Here is a 20,503-nt window from a genome sequence, read left to right on the forward strand (position 1 = left end):
TTCAGAGTAGTGTTTTTCAAACTTTAATATGTGCACAGATCTCCTGGAGAGTTTACTAAAATGCAGATTCCAATTCAGAGGGTCTTGAATGGGGCCTGAGATTCTGTGTTTCTAACAAGCTACCAGTTGATGCTGATGCTGCTGGTTCGTGGATGACAATTTGTGCAGCAAGCTTACTACTTGATGTGTTTCTTTTGCTTTCAGAATGTGAAAAAAAATCACTAAACTGTAAATTTTCTATTGGGAAAAGTTTCTACTGGGAAAATTTAGCCCACATTTTCAAGCATTAATTCATTGATCTAAGGGCTTCTTTCAATTAGATAAACTACAAAGCTTTGTATGATCTTTGGTCATAATATACTTGTTTTATCAAAATTAGCAACCAATGGCATGTTGCGCTTAACGTGCACAGCATGGCCGTTTGGAATTATTTTGGTATATTTTCATTTTTGACCTTTTAATGAAGTCCAACCAGTATCTATTATCTTAAAAAAATCCATTTTAATTAGGTACTAAATCAGATAAGAAAAAGAGGTAGCCTGCTAAGTTTAGGAGTTTCCAGGCTTATAATTAATCCAGGTAATGGTAGTATTTTCTAAAACCATTTTCTTTTAGTTTGTGTTACATAACTTACGACTTAATAATTTGGAGGGCACCTATGCTTACCACTATACCAGCAACACACAACTTAATAATTTAAACAGGGGAGAGCAAAATAATTTTGGCAGTGTGCATATTGTATACTCCATCACTAGCCGCAGGACTCCACTGGTTACTCTCTAATGTACCAAAGGCAGCCTGGCCTAAGGAAGTCTGTCGGGAATGTTTCTCATGGGCCCAGAAGTCTGTATGCTGAATCAGCCAAATTGCCAGTCACCCAAAAACCGTCAAAGTATGTTTTATGCAAAGAATTGATACATAAGTTCGGATTTTAGATTCTAAAAAGGCTAGGACATCCCTGCTGCTTGAATTAAAGCTGAGAATTTTACTTCTAGCTCTAAAAGCAGTAAACATGTAGCTTTGATCTGTGTTAAAATGATGAAGGGCTTCTCATAATACTCACTTTTCCCCCAAACACATTTTAAGACAATCATTGGTATAGTGTAGGCATAGTCTAGATGGATTACAAATTCTCTCTAAATGTGTGAAAGTAGAAAATGTTCAAAAGTTAAGATGAATATTTGGAGATGAAGCAACTGGAAGCCTAGAGCAAATGGATTCTGATAGACTTTAAAAAAAAGTCTGCCAAATTGCATTTTGAACTTGTGATTTCTTTTTGAGTTTTCGGAGTCAATTTCTTTCCCTAGCATAGCTGAAATTACCCATATGATACAGCTACATCTAAGTAGTACTTACTTCATGCTAGCTTGGATCTGGCCTCAGGATAGATAATAAATGTTTGAATCATAGGCTATTTGAAAATATGTATTTAACATTAGAATAAATGAAATTATCCTTGTTATGACTATAAAACCCATATTTTCTCCGAAATTCCAAGATCTGTTGAATGAGATGCTCCTATTGTTTTTTAAGTCAGCCCTATAGTTTTTCTGCTTTATCAATTCTAAAAATGAAAATAAAACTTACACTATCTGAAAAGAAATCTCACAATAATACTGTATTAGTCTGTTCTCATGCTGCTAATAAAGGCATACCTGAGAATAGGTAATTTTTAAAGGAAAGAGTTTTCACTGACTCACAGTTCCACATGGCTGAGGAGGCCTCAATCATGGCGGCGGAAGAGCAAGGGACATCTTACATGGCAGCAGGCAAGAGAGAATGAGAGCAAAGCAAAAGGGGAAGTGCTTTATAAAACCATCAGATCTTGTGAGACTTATTCACTATCACATGAATAGTATGGGGGAAACCACCCTGGGCATGACTCAGTTATCTCCCACAAGATCTATAACACATGGGAATTAAGGGAGCTACAGTTCAAGATGAGATTTGGGTGGGGATACAGCCAAACTGTGTCAAATACCTTGTCATTTGTTTATTCAGTTAAACAATATACACTGTGTGCTAAGTGCAAGTCAGACAGGGCCGCTGTGCTCAGAGCTTAGTGCTGCTTACAGGCTTTGAGTAAGACTTGTTAAGTGCGGTGTAGGGGGTGTCAGAGGAAGACTTCAGGGCAGGGGCGGTTGCATTGAGAGTGCTTACATTGAGGGCAGATGGTGTCCTGGAAGATCAGAGAAAGCTTTCTTGAGGAAGGAATGTTTACGTTGAAGGATAAGAAGAGAAGAGAAAGATTATCTGAGGCAAAGAGAACCACATCTGATAATTCTTCAAATTGCTGATTATCTAAATGCTGTCAAAGTCATCTTAGCTGATACTCTAATTGCCCAGTTTGGTAGTTGTCACCAGAAATTTGTCAAAAAAATTTTTTTCAAAGCCTTTAAATGATCTCCCCCATGGGTGTCAAGATGGGAGTGATGGCTTGAGGTGGGAGAGGAGACAAAGAGGAAGAAAGGAAGAGAAAGAAGAAAACAAGAGAAAAAAGGCAAGGCGAGGGAAAAGTGGACATGCAAGGTCTTAGGAACAATATTTGGATCTTTTGGAAATTTTATGAAGAAAGGAAGAAGAAAGCTTACATTAACAGACATCTGCCATTTGCCTCAGCCATGATTTGGTCTTGTGCTTTGCACCCCAAATTAACCCCTCTACTGTGATACAAAAAAGAAAGCCTGGATGGCTTGGGGCATTATTGTAGCCAAGTGATGACAATTTGTTCAAATTGCCTACATGCGTAAGATTTGCTTGTAATAAAGTAAAAAGTTACAAGGAAATTTCAAGTCTGAGTTAAAAAAAATCCATTTATGATGATAACTGCCTCTGAGTAATGGTAGATTGTGCTAAAAGGAAGGTCCTTTTGTTTTATATTTCCTTCCTGGTTGCTTTGGTTTGAAGCATCTGGATATAGGTGCTGAGAAGGAGTGAATTGCTCTGCCTGGTAGAGATATTCTAATTTAGAGTCATGGAGCAAAAAGGAGTGAAGAAATTTAGAGGAAAAGGGGGCCGGAAAGAAGCAAGAGGAGCCAGGAAATGAGTGGAGGAAGATAGGCACTAAATAAGGAGAAACTACAATGCTGGGGATGGGGGTGAGGACATTTAAGAAAGAACTATAAATGGATTTCAAGTATGTTGTCGCATGTGATACTGTTACCTGAAGGAGGACCTTGAGTGTGAGTTGTCCAGGTGTTTGACGTTTTGAACAAAGAATAGGACAAAACACACAAAGTAACAAAGGAACAAAACAGAGGACAAAGCAGCAAAAGCAGGGATTTAATAAAGCAAGAAAGCACTCCACAGGGTGGGAGTGGGCCCCAGCAAGGGCTCAAGGACCCGGTTACAAAGTTTTGAGTTTTAAGTACTGCTTTTGAAGTCCTTATCTCGATGAAGGTCTTGGTCTGTGGCTAAAAGGCTGAGGTCAAGTGGAGCCCTATGCAGATGAAGGGATGGTCCCTGCTTGGCCCACAGCCATTCCTGGGCACCTTCCTTTTCCATCTGAGACGTGGTGGAAGGGGGAGGGTGGTGGGGATAGTATCATTTTATCCTTCGCTACTCGGGCATGGGGAGATGGGTTTTTTTCTCTTTTGGTTTAGCTTTTGAAAGTTGGTGTTAATTGATCTCAGGGTCCCTGGCCCCAGACCCAGGTGTTTTCCTTTTGATCCAGCTTTGGGAAGTCAGCACAAATTGGACTCAGATTCCCTGCCCCCAGCCTTTGGTGCTTTCTCTTTTAAGAAGTCAGCACAAATTGACCTTAGATGCCCTGCCTCCAGACTCAGGTGTTTTCCTTTTGACCCAGCTTTGGGAAGTCAGCACAAATTGGACTCAGATGCCCTGCCCCCAGCCTTTGGTGCTTTCTCTTTTAAGAAGTCAGCACAAATTGGCCTTAGATTCTCTGCCTCCAGACCCTGTTCTCCTGCCTCAACGCAACATCTCTTTAGGATGTCCTCGGTATTCGGAAAATTCTACTACACTTTTAAATGTTCTGCCTGGCTGCTTTAGTTTGGTTTTGTTGAGAAAATATTAGAAAACGTTGGGTCCGTTTCTGGGTAAACAAGCCACAGAATAAAGAGAACATTTAAAGAAGAAGCATAGAAGGAGAGATGACATCAGAACAGAATCTCCTGGGAACTGCTGAAATCTTAGGGAAAGCTTTACACTTTCATGGATTTCCATGGGATTGTATCAAGACCCAGAGGGACCAACGGATCCCAGCTGGCATGACCATATTCAATGAAGGCAGAAAAGCCCATCTTTGATTTGAAAAAAGTAAGTTCCATTCAATTCATTCAAAAGGGTATAGTTGAAAGTTTGGGGCGTCTTTCAGATTGTGTACTATTGGTGGTAGGAAATGTACCTCCCTATGTCCTTAAATTTAGTACTTCTGCTCAAATCTACTTGAGAAGGTGACAATGAAAGGAAAAAGAAATTCTGAAAATTCACAGGCCACATTTTCTTTAAGTTCTGCTTGAGTTAGTGTATAGCTGACTGGCTGGAATGGTGTTTTCTCAGTATTTCTCAATTAGCAATAATTGTAGGTAGAGAGCTTTTGAGCCGAGGCAGGTTGTCCACAGAACGTGGAAATGGGTTTGAAAAAGGAGCTAGATGAGAGCCATTGAGATGAGAGTGTACAAACTCCACAAAAAGCTAATTTAGGAATGCTAAACAAAATCAAAGATGCGTTAAAATTAGATAATGGAGATTATCTACCAGGTGTGTGACTAATTCAGCAATGTTCTGTGGGTGGAAAAAGTAGAGTAGTTAAAGTAGAAAAATGGAAATGATTCATACCTGGGAGCTGAGACAGTGAAGACAATGAACGTTTTTTTGCCTGACTTAGGAGCTCAACAAAGTTTCTTGAATTACAAATAGAAGAAATTTCAGCTATGCGTGAAGATGGAACATGATATTGATTATTTTATAAATGCATATTAATATATTGCTATATATTAAAGGTTATCTTAAGATATCCCAACTTTTTAATTTGTTTCTTTAATTTGAAGTTGTACTTAGGGAATAAATCTGTATCATAATCTCTGAACAAGTTGACTTTCTTGCATGTTTGTATAGCTTGTCATATATTCTGGAAAATGTATTGCTACTTTAGCCTAAAGAATACATGTAAGTCCAACTGTTGATTTTTGGCTGCACATTTTTCTATTGCATTTTTGGAAATGAAAAGAGAAGACCTTGAGTTTGGCACAGACATTAATTTAGTAGAAACAAGGGAAATATTGCTTACCTCTGTCTAACCTTAAAATATTCTTTCTTATAAGAGATGACAGGATTCCAATATTGACTGTCAAGAGTTTATAATGGAACTTGCTTTGGAATCCTCAATTTTAACTTTGGATATATTTGGCAATGGGTGAGACAAAGTCAGCACTCTTAGTTAGTACAAGACAAAGCCTGCAATTTGCCAACTTATATCCTAGAGGTGAGAATTTGCCCAAAGTGATTTCCCTCCTTTGGTGCTAGTGATAATTAAGCTAAGCTTAACAGATGGAGTTAACTTAGTGTACTTAGTGTGACTGAATTTAATTTGTGTTTTTATGAGTCAGGCTGACTTCAGTTTTTATTTTAAAAAATGATGGACGAATCTTATAGCAAACATCTTAAGAGTCTGTATATGTGGCTGTGGCTCTAATTACTACCTAGTAAAATTTATATTACATTTGGGCTTACCAAAAAGTGTGTGTGTGTGTGTGTGTGTGTGTGTGAGAGAGAGAGAGAGAGAGAGAGAGAGAGAGAGAGAGAGAGAGAGAGAGAGAGAGACGGTGGGACTGAGGGGCAAAGCAGTAAAGAAATATTTTAGGAACAGATAAAGAAAAAAGTTTGTAAGAGCTATAATACAAGAATTACGCACTTTGGGAGGCCATAGTGTGTGGATCACTTGAGGTCATGAGTTCGTGACCAGCCTGGCCAACATGGTAAAACCCTGACTCTACCGAAAAAAATACAAATAAACAGTTAGCTTGGTTTGTTGGTTGGCACCTGTGATCCCAGCTACTTGGGGGGCTGAGGCAGGAGAATCGCTTGAACTCAAGAGGCAGAGGTTGCAGTGAGCCAAGATTGTGCCACTACACCACTTCGGCCTAGGTGATAGCTGGAGACTCCTTCTCAGAAAAAAAAAAAAAAAAAGAAAAAAAATATATAGAGGACAATGTGTTGTGATGGCTCTGGACTAATCAGATCTGAGTTTAGATTTCAACTTTGCAAACAGAATTGTTGCTTTAAGGAAATTACTTCAAACTTTGAATTTTAATTTATTTATCTAAAAGGCAATGATAATAATGCTTACTTTACAATAATGTTGGAGAATTGAATGACATAATGTATGCTAAATTTTGTTCTATTTTATTTTATTTTGCTTGGTGCTGTTGTTCATTCTTATCACCTGAATTTACTGAACCATGTTTTTTTTTTTTTTTTTTTTTTGGTATAGAATACAGTGAATTTAAAAACTGCTATCTATGAAAACTATGTTTTGCTCTATGACTGGCTTTTTTTTATCAGTATATGATTTTGTTAACATCATACACTGGCTATTTGGAAAACATTGGTCTACTGATTTACCAGGCCTTTCAAATGGTGACATTTCTCTTTATGCAACGTTTAAAAGTCACATTTGTTAATATCATCACTGATCACATCATAGAAGACTTTAAATATCAGAAAGCTGTCCAAACTTGCAAGGGTGGATACAACTTTTCCAAAATTATAATTTTTACTTGAAAGTTTGAATTTTATCATTGGCAACAAATGACTATACTCTTTTTGAAGTGACAGTTTCATTTTATTTCATTTATTTTGGAGAAAATACTTTCCAAACATCCAAGTCATATCAACTTTCAAGTCAGTTATGCAGTTTGTCAGCTGTTCTTTCAGGTAAATATGGAGCATAAAAGAAGTGGGTAGTTCAGCTTGCAACTCAGATAATAACAGAAGTACTTTTACTTGAGAAAATTATCTTCAAAATGCTGTAAAAATGATTTATATACTTCTCACCCTTTCATACAGAATAGCATAAAGAGTTGTACTCAAGGACCCATGGATCAAAGGATTGAGATTTAATAAAATTAATAATTTTTACTAGCTTTTAAAAATTGCAAATGCATAGTAATGAACAAGTTAGTGCTAGCATAGTTTGGTGCTAGTATCTTCATTCATCCTTAGATGAAACAGTTTTATCCATCTTTACTTTTTCATAATCAAATTTCATCATGTAAAAAAGAGACAACATCTTAATAGCATTATGAAGCTTTTAAAATAATACTTTTTTCTTTAGTTAGTAAGGAATTAGCAATTTTCTATAGTCAATATTGGTGAAAAAATGTATGAAAAGATGATCAATCTTTTGCAGTAAATTAAAAAATAAACACTACATCATTGGTGGTAGTGAGCATGTAGAGCAACTGAAATTACACCTGTTGAAAGTGTAAATTGCTACAGCTATTTTAGAAAATAATTTGACATAATTAATATAATTAAAGATGCACATACATTATGACAACAATTTTACTCTTGGGCATGTCCTGAAGAACTCTTATAAAAGACTGGTCATAGTAGCCAAGTTTGTATATAAAACAACAAAAAAACCAAAGTTAACAAAAATCCAATTTCCAACAGACTAGAAAAATGAAAAAACAAAATACAAAAACTCCCCCGAAAGCCTTTGTGGTACATACATATAATGAAATCTCATAAAGCAGTAAAACGAATGAACTGGTCATTAAATCTCATATACCCAATGTTGAAGAATATAAGAAAAGCAAGTTACAGAATCCGTAAGAGTCACTTCATTTCTATAAAGTTTAAAATATAAAAAATGAAAATGATCTTTTTAAATGAATACATATATCTTTGACAAATCTATAATGAAAACCAAGAGAATATTAGAAACAAAATTCAGGATAGTGATTACTTATCTTGGAATGAGGGACATGTCTCCATAGAGAAATAGTTGTACAGTAACTGGTAAGGTTCTATTTTTAAAAATCTGGGTGGGTGCATTAGGATTCATTTTTGTTACTCTTTAACCTTCAATATATTATGAATATTCTTTTTTATTTGATAATTAATATAACCAATACCTAAAGCCTTTAAATGTCAACATTAGAGAAAGGAAAAAATTACCTTTTTAATTACTAGTTCTATAGTGTAACAATCCAATTGTGTACATAATTTCATGTATCTCTATTTACCTGGAATAAAAATTAATTCACAAATAATTGGATGTGTTGATGCCCAAAACGCATAAAATAGGGTTTATATATTATACAGTGGCTACTTGTCAGGATAAAAACATTTTTGAACAAAAATTTAGTGTCTATAGAAGTTGATTTTACAGGAGAATGTCTGATATCTTCTCCCTGGAATATTCTTTGTCTAACTCCTTTTCATTTTTTTATGTTTCAGCTTAAAACCTTCTATCCCTGAGAGATAATATCTTTTCCTGGCAAGGAAAGTAGGTCCCCCATTTTTATATTATCATGGCAACTACGATTATTTTTCACAACACATATAAATTTTTATGTTATTTTTAACAGCTTTCAGTTACATATTTATGGAACTGATTCTATCAGTGCTTTCGTGCCTTCATATGTAAGGAACATAAAGATAAAAGCATGGCTGATTTTTGTATATTGAACTTTTTTCCCAATTTTATTGTCAGTTGTAATATCTATGGATTCTTTTCGACATTCCATGTATAAGATCTTGTCATCTGCAAAAAATAACTTTATTTGTCCTTTCCAATTCTTATATTTTGTAGTTATTTGAATTTTAATGCTTAGGACCTTCACTAGAATGTTGAATCAATTAGAGCAATATCCATAACATTTCTGATTCCAGAGGCAAACTTTTCAAAATTTCACCTTTAGTATAATATTTGCGGTATTTTGTGAAAATAATTTTATCATATTAAAAAGTTTTATTTCTATTTCTAGTTTGCTAATACTTTGTATTACAAGTAGATATTGAACCATATGTGGTATTTTTTACGTAACCATTATTTTTTCTTCTGAATTTTGTTAGTGGGTTAAAGAATACTCCCAGAATAGTATTCCTGATATACTCTCAAATAGCTGGGCTTTGTTATCTGTAAAATTATCTCTGGATTTTGTGTGTTAATATTTTGTTTAGAAATTTTGCATCTGTATTCAGTGATACTAGCTTGTAATCTTCCTTTCTTGTAATTTCCTTGTCTGCTATTGATATCAAGGGTGGGCTGGCCTCATAAAACTTGCTGGAAACTACATATGACTTTTCTATTTTCTGGAAGCATTTGGGTTTATTTATTTATTAAGAGTTTGTTAGAATTCACAAGTAGGACCATTTTGGCCAGGAGTTTTCTTTGTAGGAAGGTTCTTAGTTGTAGTCTTTTAATTAACAATTAAAATTTAATATTTCTACTTTTGTCAGTTTGGTAATTTGTACTTTTATAAATATTTTTTCATTTTATCTAAATTTTCAAATTTATTGGCATGAAGTTTTTATAATATAACCTTTCTATCTTGTTCTATCTCAGGATCTGTGATAAAGTCTCCTTTTCCATTTCTGACATGATTTATGTCTGCCTTTTCTGTTTTTGTTCTCAAGAAATTTTCTGCCAAGTTTATTAGACATGATTTTTGCAAGTTTATTAGATTTCTAAGTAATTAATTTTTGGTTTTATTACTATAACAATTTTTCTCCTTTATTATATATTTCTTTATACTTATTTTGAGGTGTTACTTGTTCTTTTTTTTCTCATTTTTTGAGATCAAACCTTAGCTCATGAATTATTAGCTTTTCTTTTTCTTTTTTTGAGATGGAGTTTCACTCTTGTTGCCCAGGCTGAAGTGCAATGGCATGATCTCAGCTTACTGCAACCTCTGCCTCCCAGGTTCAAGCAGTTCTCCTGCCTCAGCCTTCCTAGTAGCTGTGATTACAGGCATGCACCACCATGCCCAGCTAATTTTGTATTTTTAGTAGAGATGGGGTTTCTCCATATTGGTCAGGCTGTTATCAAACTCCCAACCTCAGGTGTTCTGCCTGCCTCAGCCTCCCAAAGTGCTGGGATTATAAGTGTGAGCCACCACGCCTGGCCTATCAGGTTTTCTTTCTTTTTTAAAAGTGGTTCATGCCTAACCTTCCCAACAGTCCCCCAATGTCTTAAATCATTTCAGCATTAACTCAAAAGTCCACAGTCCAAAGTCTTAGCTGAGGCAAGGCAAGTCCCTTCTGCCAATAAGTCTCTGAAATCTAGGCAGAGGTTCCCAAACCCCAGTTCTTAACTTCTGTGCACCTGCAGGCTCAGCTTCATGTGTAAACTTGCACCCTCTGAAGCAATGGCCTGAGATCTATATTGGACCCTTTTAGCCATGGCTGGGACACAGGACACCAAGTCCCAAGACTGCACAAAGCAGCAAGGCTCTGTGCTGGACCCATGAAACCATTTTTTCCTCCTAGGCCTCCTAGCTTGCGATGGGAGGAGCTGCCATGAAGATCTCTGACATGGCCTGGAGACATTTTTCCCACTGTTTTGGCAATTAACATTTGGCTCCTTGCTACTTACACAAATGTCTGCAGCTGGCTTGAATTTTTCCTCAGAAAATAGGTTTTTCTTTTCTAGTGTATTATCAGGCTGCAAATTTTCTGAATTTTTAATGCTCTGCTTCTCTTTTAAACATAAGTTCCAATTCTAAACCATATCTTTGTGAATACATAAAGATGAATGCATTTAACAGTACCCAAGTCACATTTGAACACTTTGCAGCTTAGAAATTTCTTCTGCTGCATACTCTGAATCATCTCCCTCAAGTTCAAAGTTTCACAGATCTTTAGGGCAGGGGCAAAATGCTGCCGGTCTGCTAAAATATAGCAAAAGTCACCTTTATTTAAGTTTCCAATAAGTTCTTCATCTTCGTCTGAGACCAACTCAGCCTGGACTGTTTTGCCCATATCACTGTCAGCATTTTGGTCAAAGCCAATTGACAAGTCTCTAGGAAGTTACAGAATTTCCCACATCTTCCTGTCTTCTTCAGAGCCTTCCAAACTGTTGCAATCCCTGCCCTTTACCCAGTTCCAAAGTCACTTCCACACTTTATTGGTATCAATTTACTCTATTAATCTGTTCTCACACTGCTAATAAAGACATACCTGAGACTTGGTAATTTATAAAGGAAAGAGGTTGAACAGACTCACAGTTCCACATGGCTGAGGAGGCCTTACAATTATGTCAGAAAGCAAATTCGGAGTGAAGTCATGTCTTACATGGGAGCGGGCAAATAGCTTGTGTAGGGGAACTCTCCTTTATAAAACCATCAGATCTTGTGAGACTTACTGTCACAAGAACAGCCCGGGAAAGATCTGCCCCCCATGATTCTGTTACCTCTCACTGGGTCCCTCCCATGACACATGGGAATTATGGGAGCTACAATTCAAGATGAGATTCAGGTGGGGATACAGCAAAACCATATCACATGGTTAGTGTTAATGAGATGATGTTCACATAATGGTTAGCAGAGTAGTAAGCACGTTTAAGACCTCAACAAGAGTTATATGTTAATATAATTTACCATTGCTGTTATGATTCCACATATCTTATATTTAATTTTTAATCTTCCTATCTATATAATTAAAGGTCTGTTATGAAGATGTAATCCAGATTCATTTCTGCAACCCTGCCTTACTATTTTTTTCTTAAAGATAGATAGCACTTACTAGATTTCTTGCCCATAAGTTTTCAATGACCTTTCAGTAGGAATCCTTGATGCTAGAAATATGAATGGGAAATGATCATTTCATTTATTCATCTCTTAGGGACTTAGGTGTATAATATAGCATAGCACAAGAATAAGATATGGTGGCTGTCTTCCAAGAAGTTTATAAATACCACTGGGAAATAAAAGTTAAAAAAATGTCTTTATCATTGATGCTAAAAATCACTGAAAAACAAGTGCATGAGTATAAAAGATGTTAGCCATTGACTTGAAATATTTCCCTAAATGGCATAGTCTAATATATTATGAAAGATGTTTCAATTGCTCAGGATAGTTATAATACATATAATCAAATTCTATACATTGAAAATATTCCTTATATTCGAAGTTCTACATTTAGCAGGATGACATGTATAACTATGATGATTGAAAACATTCTAATGCATTTTAAAATAATATGTTATTAAAATGCCAAATTATCTCAGAACAGTGCATTTATACTCCTGGCAATAAAGTAAAAGTCTCTGTAAATAACTTTTGTGCAATATACAACAGCATAAAACACTACATATTCTTGTTCAGAGAGCTCAATGAAGGCAAAGAAGAAAGTCAGCACCGACAACCTGATGATTCTCACAATATAGCTGTCCATGTTCAGAAGGCACATGGTGGCCATACTTTATATGGACCAAAAAGATCCACAGAGGACTTTGAGGCATTCCTAGCTATCTTAAAGAAATTGTAAGTACTTAAAATATATTTCTTCTTTTAGTTGAGTAATTCTTTTGAATGGCTTTGTTTTTTAAAGTTTATTGTTTGTGGATAAGTGTAATTTAGTTACGATATTGTTTGTGGATAAGTATACTTTAATTATTGTTTAGCACTCATGGTTGATTAAGGAGAGATGGACATACCGGAGACTGTTTCTACATAAACACAATCTTCATGAATTTAATCTTCATGGCATATCATGGATATAATGCTAAACTTGTGGCCCATTTTAAGTTTAAGTTGCAAGCAAAATATGTACTATTTACTGTTATTTCAAAATTATGTTTAAGATTTCCTTAGCTTATGGTTATCTGAGGACTCCTCACAGAATCTAACTTGTTCTCCTCATCCAGGAGTCTTAAAAAACCACTTGCCACACATTCCTTTTAATTTCCTAGAGTACTTTGTGCTCTAATAGGGACACAACTGCCTGGAGAAGGAGGGATATGGAGAAGATTGCATCTGAGTGGAGGCTGATTACCAAAGATGGTATTGGATTTGTGAATAAAATCAAAGTTAAATGAGGACCATAAAATTTATAGAAGGAAATCTTAACCACCTGTCATATGGGAGTAAAATTAAACTTGTAAGCTTAAAAAATAGGAAATTCAACTAGAATATGTGATAATGGAATTGAGATTGATAACAGGAACAAAACCGAAAGTGTCAAGGCTAGAATTGTTTAGAAAAAAATTCAATATCAGAGAATGAGTAATTAAAAATTGGACAATTTATGTTCTGAAGAATGAACATTTTCTTTGTTTAGATACACAAATTTAATTGTGGTATAACTGCCTGCAGTGTACAGTACAGTAACATGTTGTACAGGTTTGTAGCCTAGGAGCAACAGTCTGGACTAGCTGGCCTCGGCATGTAGTAGACTACACTATCTAGGTTTGTGTAAGTATACTCTATGATGTTTACAGAATGACAAAATCACATGATAACAAATTTCTCAGAATGTATCCCCATTATTAAGGGGCACAAGTGATTGCAATTTTGAGGAAATATGATTAGAGCTTCCAGGAAGGTTGAGAATGGTCAGATTTTTGATACTCTTAATTTATAATAACAAAAAGGAAACAGCAAATAGTAGTCACCTTTTAGTAAAGGAGGTACAAGGGTATTATAGAAGAAAATATTAACCACCTGTCATAGAAGAGTAAAATTGAACTTGTAAGCTGAAAACATAGAAAATTCAACTAGAATATCTCAGTAAATTTGCTAAAAAATACTTTAACTCATAGAAAATCACTAGAACACTGAAAGTGATTGAAGCTATACTATGCTACAATCACTTTGATTCCATTAAACTGTAATGTTGATTAATATTGCATTAGATTCAAAATGTTTAGTTCCCAGAAACCTATGAATCACTTCTCTACTGATTTCAGATTGTCCTGGGCTATAAGATTTTTAATGACAATAGTATTTCCTGTCTTTTTGACTATAATATGACAGCAGTTTCCAGATAACAAAGTTTCTGATCTGAGATGAAAGAGGTCAGTAACAGGGACTTCCAAGCTGTGATGTCAACATACTTAGAGGTAAATCTAGGTTAATAATGGGTAAAAGCTTAGTACCTTCTTAACAGTGGACTAATGTGAAATGCAGGAGCCATGGTAGAAGGCTATCCAAGCACAGAGAAGAATAGACAAGTTACTTTGTGTTTTATAGACTTCTATGGATGCTCTTTAATGGCCTGTTTCCCAATACCTGGGACAATAGATGTTGAGTCAGTGTCAGTTTCCACAACTCACTTCCTCACTCGTGTGAGAAAATGGATGAGTAGAGAAAATCCTGAAGTACTATATGCCTCCACTTTTACTGTGTCAGAACTGGGCAGCCAGGACTTTCACATGGCAAAACTCACTGCTGTCAATGGGTGGGCTGTGACAGCCACCAAATTACAGTAGAAGAGTAAGTGAGAAGGAAACTCACTTTTATGAGATGTTTAATACTCACACAAAGCCTTAAACTCTCTATATAAAATTTCTGATTTAATCCTCACATCAATGCTTTGAGATAGCTATGATAAGCTATTAATGGTAGGTAAAAGAACAATGTATGCACTAAATCCACAGTCTATGTTTGTTCTATTGTACATGACTTTTATCTTCTCCTTGGGACACTAATGTATTAGCTTCTTATTGTTTTGTAATTAATTAACATAAACTTAATGGCTTACAACAATATACGTTTATTATCTCTCAGGGTGAGGTTTAGCTGGTCCTCTGCTCAGTGTCTCACAAATCTTAATCAGAGTGTCCACTGGGCTGTGACCATTTCTGGAGCATGGAATCCTCTTCCAAGCTCAAGTGGTTGTTGGCAGGATTCAGTTACTTGTGGTTGTAGGACTGACATCCCCACTTTCATGATGGCTTTTGCAACACAAAAGCTTAAATTTTCTTTTCTTTTCTCTCTCTCTCTCTTTCTCTCTCCTTCTCTCTTTCCTTTCCTTTTCTCTTTTCTTTTCTTTGGAGTTTTGCTTTTGTTGCCCAGGCTGGTTCTCTTTCTTTCTTTCTCTCTCTCTCTCTCCCCTTCTCTCTTTCCTTTCCTTTTCTCTTTTCTTTTCTTTGGAGTTTTGCTTTTGTTGCCCAGGCTGGAGTGCAATGGCATGATCTTGGCTCACCACAACCTCTGCCTCCAGGGTTCAAGCAGTTCTCCTGCCTCAGCCACTAAAATTACAGGCTTACACCACCACACCTGGCTAATTTTGTATTTTTAGTAGAGGCGGATTTCTCCAGATTGGTCAGGCTGGTCTTGAACTCCTGACCTCAGGTGATCTGCCCTCCTCAGTCTTCCAAAGTGCTGGGATTACAGGTGTGAGCCACCTCACCTGGCCTCAAAAGCTTAAATTTTCAAAGCTAGCAAGGGAGAGTCTCTGTTTCTTTCTCTCTTATTCTGCCTAGATGAAGTGTGATATAACCTAATCAAGGGCCTATATATCCCATTGCTTTTGCAGTATTCCCAAATCACAGATTCTGCCCCTCACCCAACATTTAAGGAAAGGGGAGGGATTGAGTGTTCCCTTAGTCACATTCAGTAAGATTATCAGTCTGTTTGTGACTCTGTTAATCATGTTTGAAATGGGTCGTATGCTTTATTAACACAACATGAAAGTAACTCAAAATCCATTTATTGATGGATAAGTTGTCAGGTCTGTAGCCCTTTGTTTATCTCTGACTAATTCAACCATGATCGAATTGATGGGCTGCTTAAGTGATGTTATGTAAAGAAATTTTGAAAATTTTATCTTCTATACTTTAAAACTTTTCACTTTGTCATCCTGACTAAAATTTAAAAAAGAATTTTTTGAGTCACAGTAACTTTTTAAAAGAAATTTAAATATGTCTGATAAGACTAAGGTACTATTAGTTATTGATAACTTGTTTGGTGTAGCTTAATCACGTTGATTACATCTTAACTTCCACTTCATGTCAGCAGCTCTGAGTTAAATACTGATAGATGGGAAAAATAATAAACAATCTTTAAACATTAATATCACTGGGAGGGGCATTAAAATCATGGGGATGGTGACACCATAAAGGAGAGATTTGAGCAACCAGAGGATTGCTGAACAGAGAGTGGGAGGGAGAGAGGAGACAGAGTGAGGAAAAGAGAGTTGGGAGCCTCCTTTTTAAATTTTGTATTTTAAGGCATATCAGATTGAATATAGACTTATGTGTAATATAAGTTAGGATTTTTGGACCATAAGCAACAGAAACTGACTCTGTTCTGTTCCTGACAATCATAACAATCATAACAAAAATGGAAGGGAGGATTGATGAAAGAATATCAGGTAGTTCTCAGAAGAACAACTAGGTGCTGGTGATGATACAAACTCTAAGGCAACTTGAAGTCTCTTCAAGGTACAACACTGGAATCAATCAGCTATAACTACTTGCATTTGGGAGTTACTAGGCTCACAGCTTAATTTCAGCCATAGGGAGTCAGATTATTGTCATTTATTTTTGTACCCACCCTTGAGTAAATGCTGAGGGAGAAGAACACTTTGACGGGAAGTTTTACTGAGTTTACATGCAATTGGCAAAGGGGCAGCATTTCACAAGAGAAAGTATTTTAGAAGAATGGGGAGATGATAATAAGTAAACAATATTAAAATCTAGGAGCTGAAACATTCTTAGAATTTTAGTTTCTAAATAATTTTGACTGATTTTATTTTTCATCCATTAATTAATGAATCAAACATATACTTTCAGATTCCTCTGTTTCTGCCAGTATTCCTTGTATTGGGACTCTGGGAACACACAAAATCTTTGCCCTCATGGAGCTTACATTGTAAGACAAGACAGAGATACTAAACACATACCTATTCTGTCAGTTAGTGATAAGTGTTAGGAAGAAAAGCTAATGCAGAATAAGGGGATAGAGCATGATAGAAATGATCAGAGAAGTCAGATTTTATGAAACTAGAGAGCGAGAAGAGAGAGAGAAAGAGACAATTACATATCTTGAAGAAGAGCATTCTAGGGAAAGAAAACACAAGTACAAGAGCCCAGGAACTTCAACATGGTCTGCAAATAGAATAACAAATCACAAATAATTGGCAAGAAGGTCATTGTTGTGAAAGTGCATGAGCCAAATGGGAGAGCTGGTGGAAACAGAGCTTCAGAGGTAGCCAGGGACCAGATTATCATTTAAGGTCTCATGAGCCATAAGGGTATTTTCACCTTGGTGTGATTGGCACATTGTAATTTACATGGCAAAGGGTCATGTGTTGATGGGTGACTATGGATGCCAGAAGGAGATTCAGGATGATCTGTCAGTGTGCTATGAAAATGTTCTAGATGAGAGATGACAGTGGCCCATATTCTATGTTAGGGATTTAGATTTGACATGTAGAATTTGACTTTCTCTCTCTCTCTAAGACATGAGCAGGGTTGAATATGTAGTCCTTGAAGCAAATCAGATTCTTTGCTCAGTTTTACCACTAACATGATGGAGAATGCTGGGCAAATCATCAGATGCTCTCACAGGCTGGTATTTTATTGCAGTGCCTATAACACTGGCTTTTAAAATGTAATTATAAAATACTTTGGTAAAAAATAATTGGTTTCCTTATAAATGACTAATTTCTGGGGCAAAAAAGTGATGTTTGTGTGTATTTGTGGGAATTATGGAAAGTGTAGGAGAGGAGAGGAACTTATAAATGAGCTGTGAAATGCAGATTAAAGTCCTCTGAGAAAACTCAGCCTGAATGTTTTTTCTTCTACTTTCTCCAATTAACGATGTTTCCTTTGAGGGAATGAGGCATCTGAAGATCATTATGTTTCAGTAGAGCAGTGATGCAAAGCCACTTTTCAGGAGTGACTCAGAGGAATTGTTCCCTGGAAGAACATCAGGATTTTTGCCTTTTAGATTCAGGCTGTTTAAAATCCAAATGCAATATGGTTCTTATTCTGTCATCCTCTGATGAAATGGCATATAGGATGAGGAACTGCAGTCTCGAATTATATTTAAGGGCTGCATGCTGATCAAAGAAAGCCACTTTGTGGGGCTATTAATTTGTGAAAAATACAGTATTTTGGAGGAAAACTGCACTTCAGTGGAGTGGGGAGGGGTCACATCTAAAAAAGAAAGTTTCTATTTTAAGTTAAATGAGAACATAGGTAATAAAGAATGGTGTGAATACTGAAAGCAATTTAGATTTCTGACACAAATGGTGATCATTTATGACAGAAGAATGGGAAATAAAGGAAGAGAATGATTTGTGTTAAAATGAGTTAGCAAAGGACAGGAATTAAAAACTCATTGACAGTAGATTGGTATTCTAAAAGCATGTCACACCAAATCTTGTTCTGTCTATGGCAGCTAGATTCAAAGTTACATTTGGGATGCACATGTTGTAAAATGCCTGGCCTGTAGAGTCAGAAAGAAATGTGTTCTCAACTGGACTCCTCTAATCATTAGTTGTATGATCTTGGGAAAATTTCTACCTCCTAAAACTTAATTCACCAATCTACAAAATGGCACAATTACTAATCTCATAGATTCATCATTTTTGTGAAGCCTAAGCAAAGTTATAATGTAAAGTCCCAAACATATTACTTTGTCTATTTTAGGCCCAATATGAATGTCAATCTCCCCTCTCCCAAAGAATGTTACATATTGTGATTGCTTTTTAACAAAAGACTTTGCTATGTTCTTGCCATAGTTGAATTATAAAGGGGTTCCTAGTGTCTTCAAATAATAATGTATTTCATTTTTAATTTCTTCAAGAAAGAATATGCAAATTTCTCCTACAATTTATGAATAAATAACAGCTATTAGTTATATACATTAGTTTACAAAGTTGCTGGGAAAATTTTCATATCGGAGTTTAAGAAACTCTTTGATCATATATTAACTAGTATTTAAAAACAAGTGTATCTCAATACCTTTGTTCTGTTGTTTGGACATTAGCAAACATCTATTATATTTCTTATAAAAATTATTTTTTCACTGTATATGTGTATTATTTCAGCATAGATGTGACTGTTGAAGCTAAGGATTCTTGTTTTAGGTGACATAGTTTTGCATTTTATTTTTTCCATAGAAATGTTTTAGTAAGTATTTAGTATAATTTCTTTCTTATTATATTAATATTAGATTTATAAGTGTAACAAAAAGTACTTGTCATGCACTGTTACATGAGAATCTTATGATTCTGTTGGGAGTTTTTATTATGTGTAATATTACAGATTTAATAACACAGTGGAACACAGTCTTTTAAAAATATTTCTTATAACAATTTTCTGTTGAATTATCACAAAAATGCATGATTTCATCAAAAGATTTAATGTCTGACTGTACCAAAAAATATTGTCTTCCTCAAGCAGTTACTTATTCTTGTAGACTATTAAAGTTATTGTGAATGTTAGTCCTACATTTATCAAAATGACTTAGTTTCACATACATGCAATTATGCTTTATATGCATAAGCAGAACGCTTTTGTACTTGAGGAGTTACCTCACGGTATGAAGAACAATTTGAGAGAAACATAGATAATTAAGTCCAGGCTCAAGTCATACCATATCTAGAAAATCTTGGCATATCTAGAAAAGCTTGTTTATAGCAGATGGGTCTGCGTGGTCACTGTTGTCTGTCAAATCCTGGGTCTATCTGCGGGGAAGTAATAAACAACTTGGCAGTCTTTAAAAACCTGGAACATAATTCCTTATGTCTCTCCTCTTTTAACCACTGAACATTTAGTCTAAGAAAATGGTGGTTTAGTTGGTTTAATATTCAAAGGTGATGTTATAATAGGCTTGGTTTGGCTAAAGAGACTAGAATGTGGTGAGAGGTCCTTAGTATATTTGCAGTATCCATTTGTGGCTCTCAGGAGATGTGTATGTGACTCTACCTATTTGATGACTTACCTAAAATTTGGTTTCCAAATGAGCCACTAAATTGGACTGGTTGTACAGCAAGGTTCATCATTGTATAGTTAAATGTTCTTTCTTCTTCATTAGATATTTGTCAACTAGACTAATGTGAAATCTACATTGGACAAAACTTTTTCCTTGGAGCATTCATGCTCAATTTCATTTTTTTTGTAAATTGATAATTACCATATTCGTGCTAAAAATTTCCAAACACTACTTTTCACTTTTTATCTTTTATTTTTGTGGGAACATAGTAGATGTATATATTTGTGGGGCACATGAGATGTTTTGATACAGGCAGACAATGAATAATAATGACATCACGGAGAATGGGGTGTTTGTGCCCTCAGGCATTTATCCTTTGTGTTACAAACATTCCAATTATATTCTTTTAGTTATTTTAAAATGTGCAATTAAATTATTGACTATAGTCATCCTGTTGTGCTATCAAATAGTGGATCTTATTTATTCTATTTTTTTTGGTACCCTTTATCCATCCCTACCTCCTCCCAACCACCCTACTACCCTTCCCAGACTCTGGTAACCATGCTTCTATTCTCTATTTTCATGAGTTCAATTGTTTTGATTTTTAGATCCCACAAATAAGTGAGACCATGTGATGTTTGTCTTTC

At 35.5% G+C, this 20,503-nt stretch overlaps 1 protein-coding gene across 2 annotated transcripts in view; it reads left to right on the forward strand.

Moving 5' to 3' along the window:
* CNBD1 (cyclic nucleotide binding domain containing 1) overlaps positions 1-20,503 on the forward strand; it is a 610,026-nt gene that overhangs the window by 51,214 nt on the left and 538,309 nt on the right. For both annotated transcript variants that reach the window (XM_064384348.1, XM_064384347.1), the window contains exon 4: positions 12,294-12,452. In XM_064384348.1, coding sequence (XP_064240418.1) covers positions 12,294-12,452 — 159 coding nt within the window. The remainder of the gene's footprint in view (positions 1-12,293; positions 12,453-20,503) is intronic.

This window comes from Aotus nancymaae, unplaced genomic scaffold, assembly GCF_030222135.1.
Source record: "Aotus nancymaae isolate 86718 unplaced genomic scaffold, 86718_ANA_hifiasm-v0.15.2.pri h1tg000036l, whole genome shotgun sequence".
NCBI lineage: Eukaryota > Metazoa > Chordata > Mammalia > Primates > Aotidae > Aotus > Aotus nancymaae.